This window comes from Ambystoma mexicanum, chromosome 11, assembly GCF_040938575.1.
Source record: "Ambystoma mexicanum isolate Mex_15411 chromosome 11, UKY_AmexF1_1, whole genome shotgun sequence".
Taxonomy (NCBI): domain Eukaryota; kingdom Metazoa; phylum Chordata; class Amphibia; order Caudata; family Ambystomatidae; genus Ambystoma; species Ambystoma mexicanum.
This window is the reverse complement of record NC_090934.1, coordinates 457,865,903-457,885,936: the sequence shown is the minus strand read 5'-3', so window position 1 is coordinate 457,885,936 and position 20,034 is coordinate 457,865,903. Positions and strand designations below refer to the sequence as shown.

The 20,034-nt window shown below is 42.7% G+C and overlaps 1 protein-coding gene across 1 annotated transcript in view; it reads right to left on the bottom strand.

Moving 5' to 3' along the window:
* Positions 1–949: 949 nt before the first annotated feature.
* LOC138503512 (astacin-like metalloendopeptidase) overlaps positions 950–20,034 on the bottom strand; it is a 65,620-nt gene continuing 46,535 nt past the window's right edge. The window contains exons 12-13 of the mRNA XM_069623305.1: positions 7,448–7,667; positions 950–2,361 (exon numbers count right to left, since the gene is read on the bottom strand). Of these exons, the coding sequence (XP_069479406.1) occupies positions 2,348–2,361; positions 7,448–7,667 (234 nt within the window). The 3' untranslated portion in view covers positions 950–2,347. The remainder of the gene's footprint in view (positions 2,362–7,447; positions 7,668–20,034) is intronic.

Here is a 20,034-nt window from a genome sequence, read left to right as displayed (position 1 = left end):
ATTTTGGAAGAGCGAGAAGTAAAGTCATCACACATTCTTCTGAGTGTCAGTTAGAGGGTATGATAGAGAAGTCCATCTATTCACTGATATTTTGGAAGAGAGAGAAGTAAAGTCACCACACATTCTTCTGAGTGCTAGTCAGAGGATATGATAGAGAAGCCCATCTATTCACTGAGATTTTGGAAGAGAGAGAAGTAAAGTCATCACACATTCTTCTGAGTGCCAGTCAGAGGACATGATAGAGAAGCCCATCTATTCACTGAGATTTTGGAAGAGAGAGAAGTAAAGTCATCACACATTCTTCTGAGTGCCAGTCAGAGGACATGATAGAGAAGCCCATCTATAAGTGGATAGTGCATTGTAACTCATACCTCCTTACCCCCTTCAATCAACCAGCGAGACATTGCGAAGTGCAGGCAGTTATAGAGAAGTTAGAGAGAAAAGTGAAGCTACCACACTTGCTTCTGAATGTCAGTCAGATGACATGATCGAGGAGCCGATTTAGAAGTGGGTGGTCTATTTATTGATTATTGCCTACTGATATTTGCCTTCGTTAAGGAACCAATAGGACACAGTAATGCACAGAAACACTGGAACGAAAAGATGTGTTTTAAACTGTGTTCTACTTATACAGGATTTATTTTTCAAACAAGAGAGAGGATGGTTAAACAAACTCTTGCCTCTAATCAGGCAATAGCATCCTTCTAACTTACCATTTGTTTTAGCGACATCATCACCAGGAGGTAAAATCTTTAATATAGCAGCTACTTGAATCGTTCCATTAATATTGAATGTGTCTGTCATAACTGTATTACTGTGCAGTATGTTTTATTCTGTCGACCAAATATACAACACTTAAAGTGGTTTTCTCGTTAAGGCTATATCATAGTTGTGATATACCAAAATAAAATGATACAGAATATAAACATAGTACATAAAAAAGATACAATTGTAGGTAGTTCATCATTTTGCTTTAATATAAAACAATTATTTGACATGAAAGAGCTACAGACAAAAAGAATATTACTCTTTTCATGTTACTGTTTTGGCATGGTCAATTTACTGACTTTGATAGTAGCCCTTTATGTGTTTCACTGTGTATACATAAAGTCTACAGTCATGCATTCTGGGCAATATTCTCTGGACTTTGCATACACATGTAAACAGGTGCATCATGAAAGCTTCAATTTGTGGCATGCCAAAGGCTGCTTCTCTGCGTAACTGAAGGCCAGGAGAAACCTGGAATAGCTACATTTCAATGCCTGCCAGAAGAGTGTGACACTTCTAATGCCCCTACTGAGCCCACAGATTCCCCCTCAGATGCCTGTGCGCCAAACTTTTGATTGAGCCTGCATGTTATTCCTTTCCAGAACCTGTGCTCTGTTCTTCTCTCTCTGAGCATTTGTGCAGTTCCCTTTCCTGTGTATGCGCATTGGCTCCACCACTTGAGTCTATGGGCCTCATTACACGGATGGCGGTGGACTAAGGTGCTATTAGCACCTTGTTCCATGCCGGTAAAATACCGGCACCGCCTTGGTGGAAAGGGGAATTACCGCCCTATTCCAAGGTTGGTGGGGCGGTAAGTCCCCCTTCCCTCATTGCCCTTCCCGATTCCCATTTTTGCCCTATAGGGCATAATGGGAATGGGGAAGGTGCTAATTACGGCACCGCAAATTGCGGTACCGTAATTAGCTCCCTGGTCCCTTTGCGGGTTGGTTTTTAACGCCTGCAAAAAACAGGCGTTAAATTATCCAACCCCCAAAGGGACCTCGTAGTAAGGCGGTAAGGGTTTATTGGTACCGGTAAAATACTGGTACCGGTAAACCCTTACCACCTACCTTGTAATGAGGCCCTGTGTCTTTTTTCTATCTCTTGAGTCAGAGTGTCATTCGTCTAGGGAGCCTGTGAGCTGCCCATTCCCAACACCTTTGTTCTACTCCCTTTCTGTGCCAATGTGCTGTTCCACCTTCCCCAGCTTGTGAGACATGCCTTCCAAAGCCATCTGTGTGCCATCTCCCTTCTCAGAATCTGTACGCTATCCACCAACCCCTTTAAACGAGTGAAATGTTCAATCTAGCGTCTCTTTCTGGTGTATATTCTGACTGTAATGTGTACATTTCTAGCACTAAAACCCTGATGGTCGAAATATGCATATAATACTTAACCTTTTATGCCCATAGGACAGGGATGTATGACTTAACTAGGTTAGAAAAATCAATAAAATGAATAAATACATATATAAATAAATAGACATTATAGGTCTTCCTTCTCTCAGCATTCCTTGATAACTTGGCAGATATCATTTGAAGTTGTTTTTCTTGTTCTGTAGTCATCTCTGGTTTCCGTTTCAAGTGAAGGCAGCTGCAAAAAAGTAACACCAGCTTCAATAAACAAGACAACATTTAGAGAAAATATATTGAAAACCAATCATTTGTTTTTGCACTGAAATCAGAGGTTTACTTTACTAACGAATGAAATTGGTTAAGCTACTTTAAACGTGTTGCTTAACAGGGCTATTTTCGTTCCTGGCAACAACATAAAACAGACAGCGGTAGGGGTCAGGGGCATGGCACTAGTCCGTTTTAGTTATTTTCGAGTGAATTGTTCCTAGGCTGCTTGCCTCTCCCTTTCAGTTATTTTTTCCCGGTTACCTACCTGTGGAGGTCCACAGGGTATCTGTAATAATCCACCGCCACTCCAATGTATAAGAATATAAGTATCTTTATTTGTGAGACCCCGCAGCGGATCACAGCTCCCTGTGGAATGTTGGTTGCCAAACACGCATCAACATTCCACCAGTGTGCCTATGCACGAGCCCGTGCATATTACAACATATCCTCTTCCCTTGGATAAAACTGTTAATATCAATTCGAACAATGGAACATAAACAAAATATTACATGACTTATCATCAATACAACTTCCATCTAGATACAAACCAAAAATTAGAGCAATTAAATGTACTTGTACTTTTAACAAATGTAATCTCTAAATCTTATGGGAGGACCACAGGTCCTACCCACACGACCCCTATGTTGTCTCTCATCATGTTGCTGATCCATAGCATTCTGACATTCCACATCTACCTCTGGACCAACAGGAATTGGAATTTGACCCATCCCTTCTTGTTCAATGCTTATTCCTTGTGAATCCACAGGATCATAATCCAGAACTGTTTCTTGCGATTCCAAATTAGATCCCACACCTGGCCTATCCATACTTTTGCACCCACTCACCACCACCCTTCTCTTACTCCAAACAGTGCCATCCTCCAAGTGCACATGCCCCTTTCCCACCTTGATAACTCTCTTTGAGGGCATAAAAGAGCTGTAACCCTTGTGAACCATCCTAGGATTCTTAATGTAAACTTCATCCCCAGGCTTAACATTCAACTCCTTCCTAGCTTTTTGCTAATCCATTGTGCTTTGCACGCGTGGGTTCGTATCCCATCCTCGTCGCCAATGTAATAATCCACCGCCACTCCAATGTATAAGAATATAAGTATCTTTATTTGTGAGACCCCGCAGCGGACCACAGCTCCCTCAGCTCCAACGGCCACTGTGGAATGTTGGTTGCCAAACACGCATCAACATTCCACCAGTGTGCCTATGCACGAGCCCGTGCATATTACAACAGTATCCACTTCATTCTGTCTTCCCTTATTCCACACCTCCACCCCTTGTCCTGCTGATACATTCTTATGGGGTCAAGGTCTACTCATATGCAAATGTGACCCTGATTCTGTTTTATCTAGGACATGAAATCACAAAGAAGGGCCGTTCCTAGGGAGATGATTTAATGTTTACTTGCATATATTCTTCACGATATCAATTAATGATAATGAAAAAAGCAGACCTGAAACAGAATGAAAGTTTGATATCGAATATATTGTTATTCTTCATTTGCTTGAAATTCAAAAATAAATTAGAGGGGTCCGGGTTAAAAAAAAATAAATAAATAGATAAATGAATTAGAGGACACTTCAAATTGATTGAAAAACGCTTCAAATTAATTGAAACATCATTAATTTCGTGAGGATACATTCAAAACAGAAGTGTCATCATTTCAATTAAGAAAACATGGATTTCCATTGAAGATACATTCAGAGCATTGCTGTAATCATTTCCGAAAAAGAATACATTGCATCGAGTACCACATGCCCTTGTTAGAACAAATAACACAAAAGTGCTGCTCATTTTTGATGTGCTCAAATGATGCCAGATTTTTATGGAGGGTCAACGTCCACCTTTAGCTTATTCCTACTTGTGGCTGTATTATACATGGACGTGTCAGTGAAAAATCGGTTAAGCCGCCTTTGTCAGGACTAGGGTATCGCTGGTAGCAGTGGTAGAGTGCTGCTCTTTCCTGCTATGTAGCGGGAGCTGTGCACGTGAGGACGTCACAATAATAGTGACGCATCTCTATCAATCGTTATCAATGAGAGTGCGTGGGTGTGAAGAGAGTGCTAGAAATGGAAAAAAGACCCACGGCAATCACTAAGGTTTTGAAAATAGATGCACACGTGTAGCTGTTTAAAACATTTTTGTCTGAGAATGCCCTAACTTCTAAACAAGGCCTTAAAAGTGGGGTCCTTTGCAGGGAAGTAGAAGTTATGTGTCTTACATCCTGAGATCTTGTTAGAAGGTGAAAACCGTCATGCTGTGAAGTTGAGGTGCCGATATTGGTTGTGCTCTAGAATAGGAAGACTGCCGGGAGAGTTAAAATAGTGGAAGATGATCATTGAGGCCAGATGTGTGTGTTTGCATCCAATGGGTCCACCATGTTCTTTATGTTAAAGGGATCTCTGTATGTTGTTTGTCCCTTTGATGACCTCTGAAGTCCACCACAAAATGTAATATGGTGTATGCTGAAATTTCCCATAGTGCGACACCATGGGTGCTGTAAGGTATTTGTATCTGATGCATGACCTGTGCTCCCCGATATGGATGTTGGCAGCACGATTAGTTTGGCCTACATATCTAAGTCTGTAGGGGCATTGGAGGCAATAGACCACTTGAGTGGTCTTACACTTTGGGAAGTGCCTAACTGGGAAATCTTGTTGTCCTATTTTAAAAGAAGTAAACTTGCATGAAGTAAAGTTCCCACAGGGGTAGTGCCCCATGAGTGGGTGCAAATCCCATCTTAGTCGCTGCAGTTTTTTGGAAATTAAACTCGAATGAACTAGGTAATCACGTAGGATTTTGGAACATTTTAAAACCATTCTTGGAGTTGGTTGGTGTGGCAGACTTAACTGAACCAATAGTCAAAATATGTTAATGATTTTCCTCACTTCCATAGTGTTGGGATTGTACATGAGGATACAATTGATTCTAGTGATTCTTCTATTTGGGGTCATTAGAGATTCATTGGGTGTGAATTGTGCCCTCTTTCTTGAATGACTTAGATGTTTTTGGGGATAATATCTGGCTCTGTTCTCTAGGACATGACCTCAAGGATAATTCTAACCGGTGTTATGAGTGCATGTTAGACTAAGGAGATTGGATGGTAAGACACTGTCCCAAAATGATCTTTGATAAATGTAGGTCATGGTAGTAAGTGTCAAGTGCAGACTGCAGCACTCTAAGATGGGTACCATGAATACTTCCATGCCCGCTCATCATAACATAGGATTTTAATTTGACTAACTCTGATAGAGATTGCCTAAGGTTCATAATGTTGCAGCTTGGCTAGTGTGCAAGGCTAGGTGTGAAAGCCATATTGTGCATCTCCCATTGTAAAGTCTATACACTGACTTCCTATCTGCAAATGTATTTTATATAAGTCTTTCTGTAATCTGCACAGGCCTTTGATGATATCATTCTATATTTCAACAGGAAATATGTTGCCATCACAGGAGATTTTTCTCTTGTTGTCTATCAAATGTCACATAGAACTCCTTGTTGTGATACATCCACCTAGTTGATACATACCCATCCATAATTGTATACTTTATACCTGCCAAATAACCCGACTCTAGATGAGGTTCCCCACTTGGGTCAATGGGTGAAGGCCAGAATAAACCAGGAGAAACTGCTGGACTCCTGGCCATTAATACCACAAATTACCAATTAAATACTGACAAATGTATGGTGCGGCCCAATATCTTTCTGCATAAATTGTACAATCAATTCTTATTGCACAGCATAACTTTTATGGAGGCCACCATTGTGGGGTAGTGGTATTACGTTAAGTAATGTTCTCAATGAGTGATGACCTTGAGGTGTGCTCAAGAGTTCCTAGGAGTTTCTGGGGTTGATATCCTGATAATCATATTGGATTCCCTCCTGCTGACAGACTGGGGACTTCTGGTAAAACCATGTCTGCTGATGGAGATGTCCGAGCCAGGAATTGTCTGTGTGCAGAATGAGTGCTGGGAGACACCAAAGGGAACTTTCCCACTCCGAGCCATACCAGACATGTCATTTGTTATCATGAAAACCTGGTGTAGGTGAAGATCTTGAGTACCAAACCTAGGGGCTCTTACGCTACGGACTATGAAATTGAAAAAGTCCCAATCCCATAAAGCGTACACAGACAACCCTCAAGTAACATGCGGTATAATTAGTTTACGTCTATTTTGGATGTTTGTAGGGAAGCCATTTGTGCATCTCCATTTAAGTCACATTATAAATTACCTGTGATTGGCACAGCGCCATCCTTCCAGGCCACAGTCTTGACTCTGTTTTTCTCTGATGTGTGTTATTGTTTTAAGAAACTTTAAACCGATTTGCTTTAATGCTGGTCTCCGTCATAGTTATTTTGTTTCAACTAACATTTATGTTATTGCTTTTTATATCGTCAAAGGGAAAGACAATGATGAATAAGAGGGACAGAGAAATAATACTTAGATTACAATAATACTTAGATTACTTACTCTTGTGTACGAGCTCGATACAAATAAAATATCATATTATATCATACTCTTATACAGCATAATCATCATAACTCAAAGCCCTACTCTTCCTTGTCCCAGTACTGATTCCCACTCTCTCTCCATGGTCTAAGATATTGGTGGATATGAGGTACTAATTGCAATTAATATTACATTTTAACAGATACTTCTGGAGTCTGTGTTGTGCTAGCTTTCAAGTTAAATATTTGAATAAAACCATATTTAAGTATTTAGGTTATACATGGGATGAATGCGGGTTACCTAGACACAATATCTGCTAATAGCATTTTCAAACAATACCCTCTGTAATACCCCTGTTTACAATTTATTCCAACCGATTAGTCTTAGGAGTTAATATGAACGTTAACTTTTAGTAAGCAACAAGACACCTGCCTTGAGGGAGTGTCACAGATAAGGATTGGGATGAGGAGGAATAGGACTCAGACTATTAGTGATGACCATTAAATGATTTAGGAAAAAATGGATAACAATCATTAGTTCTATTTTGAAGTGCTTCATATCGCAAATTGTATATTAACAGTATGGATGTACTTACAAAATGTGTATTCCACTAAGAAGCCACTGTTATCCGCGAAGCGATCACTGCGGAACTCCAGTCGCAGCATGCTCCCATAAGAGACAATTGTGTCCGGAGATGGAGTGCAATACGTGCCCAAAAGAGCAGAAGATGGTTTTGTGTCATCGTAAATCCTGAGAGAGTCGCGCGTGCAATTGTTTTGTGGTTTGAACAGAATGGAAACCAAATTCAACAATATCTGTGTGGAGTGGGGCAAGAGATTAGAACATGTCAGTTCATCCAAAACATTTCAGAAGACATCCAACAACGGACACTATTTGGACATACATCATGTCACATACTGCTAAGGAAATTGCAATTAACAGGTTTGTGAGTTCACAATTTCGATCTTAAATTCTTCAGTTAAAAAAACACCTTTGTCATCATTAGTCTCTAACATGCCTACATGAATTCTGAGCAAAATATTTGCTAGCTTTATGAACAAAAAAGTTAATCCCAAAAAAGACATGTTATTTTTCTTCTTTAGAGGCAAACTCAAAGTTTTCCATCAAACATTTCATTGTCTATTTTTCCCTTTTCTCCTTTGTAGAGATTCCTGAAATATCTACTCTGAGCTCGATATGGGACATCCTAAAAAACAACAAGGACACCATCTCACACAGCGCATTCATCTCTATTGACATTTCCACCACCTTCAACACAATCAGCCATGTAATCCGTCTAACAAAGCTGGATATTGGAGTGAAGGGACTGCTCTCATTTCCGACCAAGAGGAAGCAAGTCAAATGGCCCCTTTCAGTTCACATTCTTGCAAGTTGGCCTTTGGAGTGCCCCCAAGATCCAGCCTCTCAACTCAGTTCTTTAACATGTGCATGAACGTGCTACTGTTTTTGATTAACAACACAGGCATCAAATGATTTTACTATTGAGATGTCAAGCAAACTGTTTACAAGCTCACAAACGATACTACAATGAACCCACTGGAACTCAGGAGAGCTCTTGCACATTTGGACTCTTCAATGACTACAAACAGACTCACCATCAGTGCGAACAAAACAGATATTATGATCTGCAGCACAAAAACACCAAATTCCACACCAATCCCCAATCCCGAACCAAAGCAATAGATGCCTGGCCCCTGCCCACGACAATGGTCTGAATTCTCAGATTCTTGATGGATATCAACCTAATACTGGAATAATGTGTTAAAGCCATCACAGGAGGTTTTTCCCAAGTCCCCTAATATAACATGCATCATATCCTACCTGTCCTTCACGATTAGGACCATGACAGTTATCTTACTTGTCAACATTCGGGTATGCCACCAGCCTCTACTTTGGACTCCCGAAACATCTACTCAAAAGACTACAAAGAGTCTGAAACACAGTGCCAGTCTGCTCCTCTGACTAAAAAGATACACCTACGTCACGCCTGCTCTCTGTGCACGGCATTGTTTCCTCATTAAACAGAAGAATCACTGCATCACCCAAAATACTATCCATGGCAATATACACTGCATTGCTCTCATATTCTCTTGTGCCATGCTTTAACCAGTCATCCCGTCCTGGTTTTTTGTCTCATAATTATTTCAGTATCACAATGTCGCGTCCTGGTTTTTTGTCTCATAATTATTTCAGTATCACAATGTCAATTTGAACTGTATTTGTGAAAGTCCTGAATATATGGGTATTTCATGTCTACACACCATTACTTCTTAGGGTTTCCCAGCAGGCTGCATGATGGCCCTATCAGGTCATTTCCAGTCCATTCATAACCTTAACCAGTCTTTTTTTTACATCACTATCTGTGAAGATATAATTCTGCTTCCTGTGCCTCTGCCTATGTCTGTTAATCCTATTCTATATAACGGTGCTGAAGCAAGACTACAAAAAATGTAGAACGCTACTGAGGTCGTCCTTAATCATAAAAGTACAGTGAATACGTTTTGGGGGAAATAGTAGGCATAGGCAATTTCCCAAAAAAACATCTTCAGTCTTTTTCAAGTTTAGAAATGGCAGGGAAAAAATCATGTATCAAGCACTGTTTTTGCATCTATGATATATATATCATTTTCATATCTATAAATGTTAAGAGTATAAACAGAAACACAGGTGTATCATTGCCCATTGCAGTTGCCCCCCCCTACATTTTCCTTTGATCGCCTATGTGTCCCCCCAAATATGATTTCTGTAGATAACAATAATACCTTGGAGTAGCAGGCCCCAAGTGACACCTAGGTATTACCTGAAGGGCAGGGTCATGAGTAACATCCTAAACTGCAGGAGAACTGAAGCAGTCCTGATTGAAACCGAGTTCCAGTAGGCTATGCACAGTTAATGAAAGTGAATGGTGAGCACATTGTCATCAGCTAGAGTACAGAATGAAGTGAGAAGTATAATCATTATCATTTAAGAAGATGGCTATAGGAGGCTATGTGGAATATTGCTTTGTGGTAAAATGGTCAAACATTCAACGCACTGGATCCTATGCAGTAAAACACATACTATGACCTTACACACAGAGAGAAGGGGGAATTATTGAAGGATAACAGTTATTTGCCATGTGCCATAAGTTGGGCAATGCTCATTATCCCAAGAGTTAATGACCCCCCCCCCATCGATTTAAGGGTCTTAGTGTTTACAATGCTTCATAAAGTAAGATAATGGATACAACTATTATTTGTATAAGGTAACATTGGATGATTGGATTAATTGGCCCGATTTTAACGTGAATTTATAATAGATGTACAGAAAAAGCATTCCATTGTTCTATAACACAGTGAAAAACATGCGTCTGGTTTACCTTTCACTTTGTAACATTATATTTGATGTTGCCTTGTATGGAAAGATCTATACCATCAGAGTGGGAGCATCCTCGTGAATTATTGCTGGGAAATTGCATGGATGCTTGTTGGATGCATGGAAATGTGTTCTGATGTTCCACTGATTGTTTCTGAGATCTGAATGTTCCAAGTACACACTATAAGAATAGTTATTGGCTGAATTCTGTGCATTCTTGTTGGTTTAGAGAAGGTCTATTGTGACTTAAATGTGTGACGATGTTTTACTGTTAAACCACTCAAAGTTAATCATTTAATGGACCCGGGAAAGATAAAAGGAAGAGGTGACCCTGCCAGAATGCAATCTGTGACTTGCATATGGTGCAGAGTTCTCAGCAGTTAGTACTTTACCTATTGTGCTTTCCTTACTGTCTCGGAATTACCTTCATATGTGTTTATGTGTGTGCATATGTGTACACCAGTTGTCTTTTCTTTAGATGTGCCACACAGTTAAATCTGAATGAGTGCTATTACGCTCCCTCTGTGGCAGCCAGCGAGTGCCTGAAAACAAATGGGAATTATTTTTTTGAGCCATGTCTACAGTCATTAGCTTATAGTGTGCTCAGGTCGGACAAGGGGATTCATAGGCTTTTGCATTCCAAAGGATGGAGGAAAGAAAATATGATATGATATGGCATTTATAACGCGCCTATACACAAGTGTTTCAAGGCGCGACGAGGCAAGGGGGGAACAAAGGGAGGACAGACAACGATACTACTAGGCCAGGTGTCATTCAGATCGTGCAAGTGCATGGGAAGGGGGGAAGGAAGAGTGTGCGGGGGGAAGGGAGAGGGGAAAGTGCAGTACATGGGAAGTGGAATAGATAAGATAAATAAAACATATGAAACAGCCATCTGGTGGCAAGTGCAAGGAAGTGCAGACATAAGTGCTGGAAGGGGGACTGAAGGATAAAGAAAAAAAAGGTCCCCAAGTGCAGGGGTTGCCAGGGAGGCAGTGCAGGTGGGCAGTTGACGGGGCCTGGGCCAGAGATCAGAAAAAGGCTGGCCAGGAAACCATTGCAATTTCAGTCAGGAATTCAGCAAGGGTGGGGAGGAGAGAAAGCAGAAGCAAAGAGGAAGGTTTTGAGGTGTTTCCGGAAACGGAGATGGTTCTCCTGAATTTTCAGGGAGGCAGGAAGGCTGTTCCAGAGAGAGGCCCCTGCCGAAGAGAGTGATCTGCCACCAACTCGTTGCTTGGAGAAGCGACTGACCCTGAGGGAGTTGGAGGCAGATGAGCAAAGAGCTCTAGAAGGAAGATATTTGGGAAGAAAGAGTTGAAGGTATTGCAGCCCCAGACTCCAGAAGGCCTTGTGTACAATGCAGAGGGTTTTGAATGTAATCCTCGCAGCCACTGGGAGCCAGTGCAGAGATTTCATTCCTGGAGAGATACGATCCCTGGGCTTGAGGCCAAGGATAAGTTGCAGAGGGCGGAGAGTGGAGACAGGAAGATTTAGATAGAGTCTGTTACAGTAGTCCTGCTTGGAGAGGACCAGGGCTCTGAAGACAGTGAGCTTCTGGGGGAAGGAGACGAAAGGAAGAATACCTCTAAGTAGGTGCAGCTGATAGTGTGACTTCTTAGAGATGTCAGAGATGTGAGGGGAGAAGGAGAGTGCAGAGTCGAAGATGACCCCGAGGTTTTTAGCCTTGCAGGTGGGAGTGGGAAGAGGGCCAAGAGTGGCTGGCCAGAGAGCTGCAGGGAAGGAGGGAGTGGGTGTGCCAATGAGTACAATCTCAGTCTTACTGGCATTAAGGCAGAGGTCGTTGGCGGCACACCATTCCCGGATGGCAGACAGACAGTCAGAAATGAGGGAAGGAGAGGAGGAGGAGGAGGCTGAGGGTAGCCTGAAAATGAGCTGGGTATCATCCGCATAGCACTGAAAGTTGGAACAGAGAGCGGCGATGCAGTGGGTAAGGAGTGCCAGGTATTGGTTGAACAGCCAGGGAGAAAGGTTAGATCCCTGGGGTACACCACAGGAAGAGAAATAGATGTTGGAGAGGAATGACCCAAGTTGGACCTGGGAGGGTCGGTCGGAGAGGAAAGAAGTCAGCCACGCCAGAGCCTGACCAGTGATACCCAGGTTATCACGGAGACGGTTGAGCAGGATGGCATGGTTGACAGTGTCAAAGGCAGAAGAGAGATCAAGCAGGATAAGAACGCAAGGGGTGTTAGAGTCGAGGTTGGAGAGCAGGTCTTCACGGATGTTCAGGAGGGAAGTTTATGTGCTTCTGGCAGCTCTGAAGCCAGACTGATGGCCATGAAGACAACCAACAGATTCAGTGTGGAGATTGAGCTGGGAGATGGCCAGTTTCTCCTGGAGCATGCCCAGGAAGGGAGTTATGGAGATTGGGTGATAGTTAGCTGGGCAGGAGGGGTCGGCAGAGGATTTCTTAAGAAGAGGGTGCACAAGGGAGTGCTTCAGGGGGGAACATGTTCTTGGAAGAAGAGCTGGCCCTGCATGACTCACCTAGGTGATTACTTCTCCCTGCAACTTGCTACTCAACCTCCCAAAGTCCCATCCCTCCTCATCTTCTATTCTTTACAGAGCTTGAATAATGGTCATCTGCGGGTGTCCACCACTTCTACTTCCAACCAATCAAAAAATGAATAATAAACTTTGCCACTCAAACCCTCTTTGACATGTTAAGATCCCCTCTTCACTGAATGGCCAGGCTGGTTCATGGTGTGCAACAAGGCCCTCACTCCACTTAATAAATCCTATCCCTCCTTAGTTCTCAAATCATATCAGCTCACATATTAGCTTGCCCCTTCCACTCACAATCCCAATTCTGACTGATCACCCAAGCACACCCGTGACAACTCTCCCGTCAGATCGTTTTCCCTCACACTGGAACTGCAGCTCTGGAATGCCTTCTCTGAGCACCTTTAAGGGGGTCCTCAAGTTATTTTCCTTTATTCTTAGGAGTTCCCACATTGCTCCTGCACCCACGACCAAGACAGACTAAATACATACAAATTTATGAGGAGGACAAATAGGCCCTGAATGTCCTGTGCTTTCCAACCACATGGTGGAAATCATCAAGTGAAGTTGGAACGGTGGGCTAAATTGAAACTTTGTTGTGGAATAAGTCAATAGAATGGCAGTGAGGCAGTGTCAGAGAGCCCCTCGCTCTCTCATTTGAACACAGCCTTTTAGGATATGTTCTTGCAATGGGGGAGATGCTTGTATCCTTTTGTAGCCTCAGCACTAAAGTTCCTAAAAAGTAACGTGTCTACTCTTTAATTTGTCCACACATGAGATAGTTTCAATCTATGTGCTCATATGGATGGCTCTAATCCATATTATAACATCACAAGCTGTGTTGCCGTTGGTTACAGAATAGTGCATTCGCAGAGGATGTGTTGTGAGGAGTTGTGGGTAGAAAGCAGAAGAAGGCACCGACAAGGAGGCAGGTATAACACCACTGTGTAGCCCCTTCAGTGAGCCGCACCGTGCCCGACCACCTTAGCGCTGTCCTGTAATGGCCGCCAGTCTCCGCACACCATCTTTTAATCTGCTCAAATGCACCTTTATGTGTTTGTGTCCAATCAAAAAGGCCATTCTTCCTTAACAGCTTTCTTAAAGGAGCACTTACAATCTCAAAATGCTCCACAAGTTTGGATTAATATTTGCAAGACCCAGAAATGCCCTAAGCGCACCTTTATCATGAGGAGCTGGTGTTCCTAATACAGCATCAACCAAACTTGTTTTCTTCCTTATACCATGGCCATTTATAATATGTCCCAAATATGATACTGCTAGTACTTTAAATCTATTCTTATCTTCCTTCAATGCAAGCCCTGCACGCTTGGTTATTCTGAGCACTTCCTTCATACATATATTGGGTCTCATCACGAGTTGGGTGGTATCCCGGCGATATTACTGCCGGGATACTGCCTAGGCTAATAGCGTTACCAACACCCCATCTGGTGCTATTAGCGCTGGATCAAGGGTTGGGCAGTAATGGGTATTCCCCATTCGCCATTGGGACCATTGGACCCAATGGGCCATTTTTGGGAGCAATTAGCGCACGCTAAAAGTGCCGCGCTAATTGTGCCCCCGAAAATGGGCGTTAAGTTGGTGCATCACAGCTGGGGGTAAATGCTGCCAGATTCGTGATTGAGCAGACCCTTCAATGCTGTGGTAATAGTGTTACCGCTGCACTTAAGGGCTTCCGATGAGGACAAGTGTGATGTGATGAGGACAAGTGTGATGGTAAGGGTCAGCCGTGAAGATCAGAATATCAATTTAAAAACACCTACCATTTAACATCTCACCAAACAAAAATTCCATCATTTTTAAAAATAGCAAGGGTTGATACCAAACCAAAAGGCATTTATCGAAATCTATAAGCCCCAGAGAAGTCCCACATTACTTTAGATTTAATTTATACTTTTTTAGAGACCAAAATCTTTATCAGCATTCTCCATAACCCTTCCGACATATATAAGGCTCATTTAGTTCTGTTAAATTGTGCACACGTTTTTGAAATGTGTCTGCACTAATCACTTTGTATTTGGACCCTGAATCTGCCATCATAGAATGTTTCCACATAGAACTTGCAACTCACTGGACCCTGCCTTCCTCTCCTGAGCCTTCAACCAATTTGCCACCTCAATTGATCACTCTCCCTGCATCCACTCCTTGAACTCCCACCTCTTCCTCCACTTGCATCCACGCAAAGATAAATCCAAGCCTTGCTCTTTGGCCCATGACCATATCAGGTCTTCCATATCAACTCTTTCCTCATTTTACTCTGACTTCATTAGGGCTACCTAGAGTGAGGTTCAGCACTAGCATCTCCCTTTAAACACTGCTACGCAACTTGCCACTTCAATAGCTTTCACTCACCTCCCCAAACCTGGTCCTCCCAGCCATCCAACAGTTGAGGACAATCATGCATCCTAAGAAGCAACCACTGTCCTTCTCTTGTGGCTCCCTACAAGGTATACTTTTGTACTCATTGTACTGCCCTGGGATCTGCTGAGTACACCTATTCCACTGATTGTATCTTCTCTCTTTGCTTCCACCCTCGCTTGCTTTCTATGTTCCTCAGGTCCATGTTTGCCCACTTGACTATGTTGATTTTCCTCCTCACTCTCAGCAGACAACTTGGTCAGTTACTTCCTTCAGATATTTTCAGGATAGGTGATACCCAGACTAACCCCTCTCTTTTCCTGCCTTCTTGCCAAACTGGCCACCTTCACCCTCTCGCCTGACCCTCCAGGAGTTACTAGGACCTGTCCGTCAGTTTGCTTAATCACCCTTTCCTGAGCATTTTGAAGCATCACCAGGAACTGGGACACCTATCCTGACATGCCTGTTCTGTCCTTACCTATCCTCATTATTTAACCCATAACCCTATTATGCAATATTCACAACATGCTTGGCAACAAGTATACCCATCATAACTAAATCTACCACGGTCCCTAACAATCATGCCAACTAATAAACTGTATCACCTATTACCCACTAATGGAAAGTCCTAGAATGTGAAGTGTTCAACCATATCACTGATTACCTTGAGGATATCGAACTGAGCGACCATCTCCAATCTGAAATCCACAGCTGACATTATTCAGAAAGCAGCTCTCACTCATGCCTTGAACCTGTATGCTAACGCCAGCCACTGCCACACATTCTTCTTGATCTACCATCCCTCTTTGACACTGTTGCTCATCTCCTTCACTTTAGAATCAGTCATACCTTGGCTTCCAGACCACAGTCCTGGATTGGATTGCCTGCCACCTAGCAGATTACTCCTTCTCCAACTCCTCAAGCACTGGGACCTCATATTTCCCAAATCCCATCACAGGATATGGATCCTGTAAACATCTGTCCTTGACCAATGTCTCTTCACACATTACACAAGCTACCCATTTACAAACTCATCTTCTCCTTTTGCTTTCCTTATCATCTACAGAATTTGTCAATTATCCTCAAATCTTCTTCCTCACCTTCTTCTTCAACCATGTGTTGTCCTCTTGCATCACCGACTGCCTTTCTGATATTTTCCATTGGATGGCGTTGCAAGGCATATTGCTCAGCTCCCCTAAAACTGAAGTGATCTTTCTTCACTCCTCCAATGCCTCACATCATTTCCCTTTCCCCATTTTGTTCCACTGTGATCTCCTTAACCCAGCCACCATTACATGCAACTTAAGGATTGTCTTTGATAGTTGCCTTAAACTCCAATACCTTATTCCTCATATGCTACAGCAGCCAGACCACCTCCTCAACGTCTGAAAAATCCATTCCCATCTCACCTTTCACTAGGCCCAAACACTCATCTCCACTGTAGTCCTTAGCAGGCTTGACTACTTATGCAGTCCCTTACTGGACTCCATATCCGTGTCTTTGCCTTTTCCAACTAAGTAATATAAATAATTGACAGCCTTCACTGCTCCTGTCCTTTTAGTTGGATTATTAACCTATGCACTATTGTTCCCTTTACAATCCCCTGCTACTTTTTTTTCAAATCTATCCATGGGCTGCCCTCACCCTCCATATTGGCTGATTCTATTTCTGTCTTCTCTCCCACTCTTCACTCCTTAGCCCTCGGCAACCTATCAGTCTTCCACAAAACCTTTCATGTCTTATGTTTTTGCTCTTTTACCCACCTTGCTCTCTACCATAGGAAGAACCAACCCCCATGAATTAAGAACATTCCAACTGTGACAAGCGTCAAGGCTGCCATACTAGCAGGATACAATAGCATCACGATTGCCCCCAACAACAATCCACAGCCCAGTCCCCACTTTTGTGTCTCAATGTAAATAATGTATTTTCTGTATGCATACTCAACATTCGTCTGTGTTGTTCCCACTTTCTGTTCTCAGTCTTTAGCCCTCACAATACTTTTTATGTATCATCCACTGCCTCATGTGTTATGCAAACAGTTTATTTAGTGCATTCGAAATGTACATTGTCTCTACCCATTTAGATGAAGTGGTTAAAACTAAAGGCTCTCTCAGTGCTTACTAATGAGAGCCTTGCATGTCATCAAACATTACAGATATAATAATGATGATGATAATAATAATAATATTATTAATAATAATAATAATAATAATAATAATAATAATAATAATAATAATAATAATAACAACAACCATATTCATTAATACGGGATCCCTAAAAACTGATCTGCCCCTTGAGCCCTTGGCTTTAATACAATAAGTTGACATTAACCAACCTTCTGTACTTGTTTTACCCATTTGCGAATGATGTGAGGTTGAGTCAGCCCTACCCAGATACATAGCTATGGCCTGGATGTTACACATAGAGCTACTTTACAGTGGGTCAATAGCCCCCAGTTATATATGGGGCAGGTGGATAAAGTCAACCTTTCCAGAGTCCAATGGCCAATTAACAGGGCACTGCATTGCTTCTATAGTAAAGCCAAGCTCATAATTGAGACATAATTGAGACAGAAGACTAAGCATAGTTTTCTAATTGGAATTCTAATTACATTTCAGTAGTATTCACACAAAATCCAAGAAATATTTGGGGAAATTCATAAACATGCACCATAACCTTCTGCATAGAAGGTATTATTGAGTACCGATGTTCAAAAAGCAGATTTGAACTTCATGTTTTTAATCTTTGCACTCAGATATGTCTTTGGGATACCAGGGAGTTGGGGGGGCTGTAAAGTGTTTTGCAGATCTAAGTGAAAGGGGTTTAAAATAACAAATAACCTTCTTTGGGGAGTCAGTGTACATTTAAGAGAAGGATCAGCTACTCACGTATGATGGGTTCATTCCTTATCTCTGTGCAGAATGCCTGGTCCAGCCCACCTTCCCAAGTTCAATCATGCACATTCATATATTTATCGTTACCTGGCTTCCTTACAGATGGAGCTGTGATAGTGGGGTGTAGTAAGTCTATGTATGAGAGGAGTCCGGTATCTATCCATTTGGCTGTTATCAGATAGCTGATCAACATGACATTGATTATCCACATTTGGCAATCTGGTACATGCATCAGAGGAATCGAATGTTAGAGTTAGAGACAGGGAATCAAGGTGTAGAACTCTGGTAAAACCCATGCACTAACAGTATGTGAATGGAGATATTCTCCAGTAGATGGTTGCAAGCAAAGGCCAATGATTAAGCATCTGGCATCAGCTATGATGCAGGGCTGTTATTCAATAAACCTTTTGCCATTCAAGATACATGTCCCTTCGTGATTCTGACTAATCAATATAATTTCCAATCACACAAACTTGCTCTACATCTCTATTCTTCTCCCCATTGTTTTCTGAGCCCTTTGAAAAACATGTAGATTTATCACCATTGTTTTATACAATTAGTAAGTAGGGGGGGGATACCAGGTTAACAAAGGAGGCTATGGAGAGAGACATTTAATAGCATTAATAAGAGAATATGATATGACATATCATATGATATGGCATTTATAATGGGTCTATACACAAGTGTTTCAAAGGGCAACGAGGCAAGGGAGGGGGAACGGAGGGAAGACAGAGACAACGATCTTACTAGGCCAGGTGACATTGAGATCGTGCAGGTGCAGGGGAACGGGGAAAGGGAAAGTGCGGGTAGGGGGAGTGGGCAGTGCTGTACATAGGATCAACAGTAAAATAATAAATAGAATACATAAAAACAGAAGGTAGAAGTGCAGCCAGCTATTGGCAAGTGCACGAGCAAGTGCAGACATCAAGTGTCAAGAGCTGATGGGGACTGTAGGGATACAGAAACAGCCCCCAAGTGCGGGGGTTGCCCGGGAGGAAGTGCAGGTGTGCAGCTGGTGGGGGAGGAGACCTGGGCACGAGATCAGAGGGTAGCGAGGTGACCAGGGCAATTTCAGTCAGGAGTTCAGCAGGGCAGAGGAGGAGAGAAAGCAGAAGCAAAGGAAGGTCTTGAGGTGCTTCCGGAGATGGCTCTCCTCAAGTTTCTGGGAGGCAGGTAGGCTATTCCAGAGGGGGGCCCAGCCGAAGAAAGAGATCTACCACCAACTTGTTAGGGGAGGGAGTTGGAGGCGGATGAGCGAAGAGCTCGAGAAGGAAGAGAGAGTTGGAGGTATTGAGGCCCCAGAAGGCCTTGTGGACAATGCAGATAATTTTGAACTTAGTCCTCGTAGCCACTGGGAGCCATTGCAGACATTTCAGTCCTGGAGAGATACAATCCCTGGGGTTGAGGCCAAGGACAAGTCTCACAGTCCTGTGTTGGATGAGTTGCAGAGGGCAGAGGGTAAAAGCAGGCAGATTTAGAAAGAGGCTGTTGCAGTAGTCCAGCCTAGAGAGAACCAGATTTCGGGGGACAATGAGCTTCTGGGGGAGGCGAGGAAAGGAAGAATGCCGGAAGAATGCCTCAGAGGAGGTGCAGCTGGTAGTGTCACTTCTTAGAGACATCAGAGATGTGAGGAGAGAAGGAGAGAGTGGAGTCGAAGATGACCCCAATGTTTTTAGCCTCACAGGTGGGAGAAGAAAGAGGGCCAAGAAAGGCCAGCCAAAGCATGACAGGAAAGGAGGGATCAGGTGTGCCAATGAGGAAAATCTCAGTCTTACTGGCATTAAGGGAGAGATCATTGGCAGCGCACCACTCCTGGATAGCGGACAGACAGTCAGAGATGAGAGAAGGAGAAGAGGTGGCGGAAGGGAGCCTGCAAATAATCTGAGTGTTGTTCGCATAGCACTGAAAGTTGAGGCAGAGAGCGGCAATGCGGTGGGAAAGAAGTGCCAGGTATTGGTTGAACAGCCAGGGAGAGAGATTAGACCCTTTGTGAACATCACAAGTAGAGATAGAG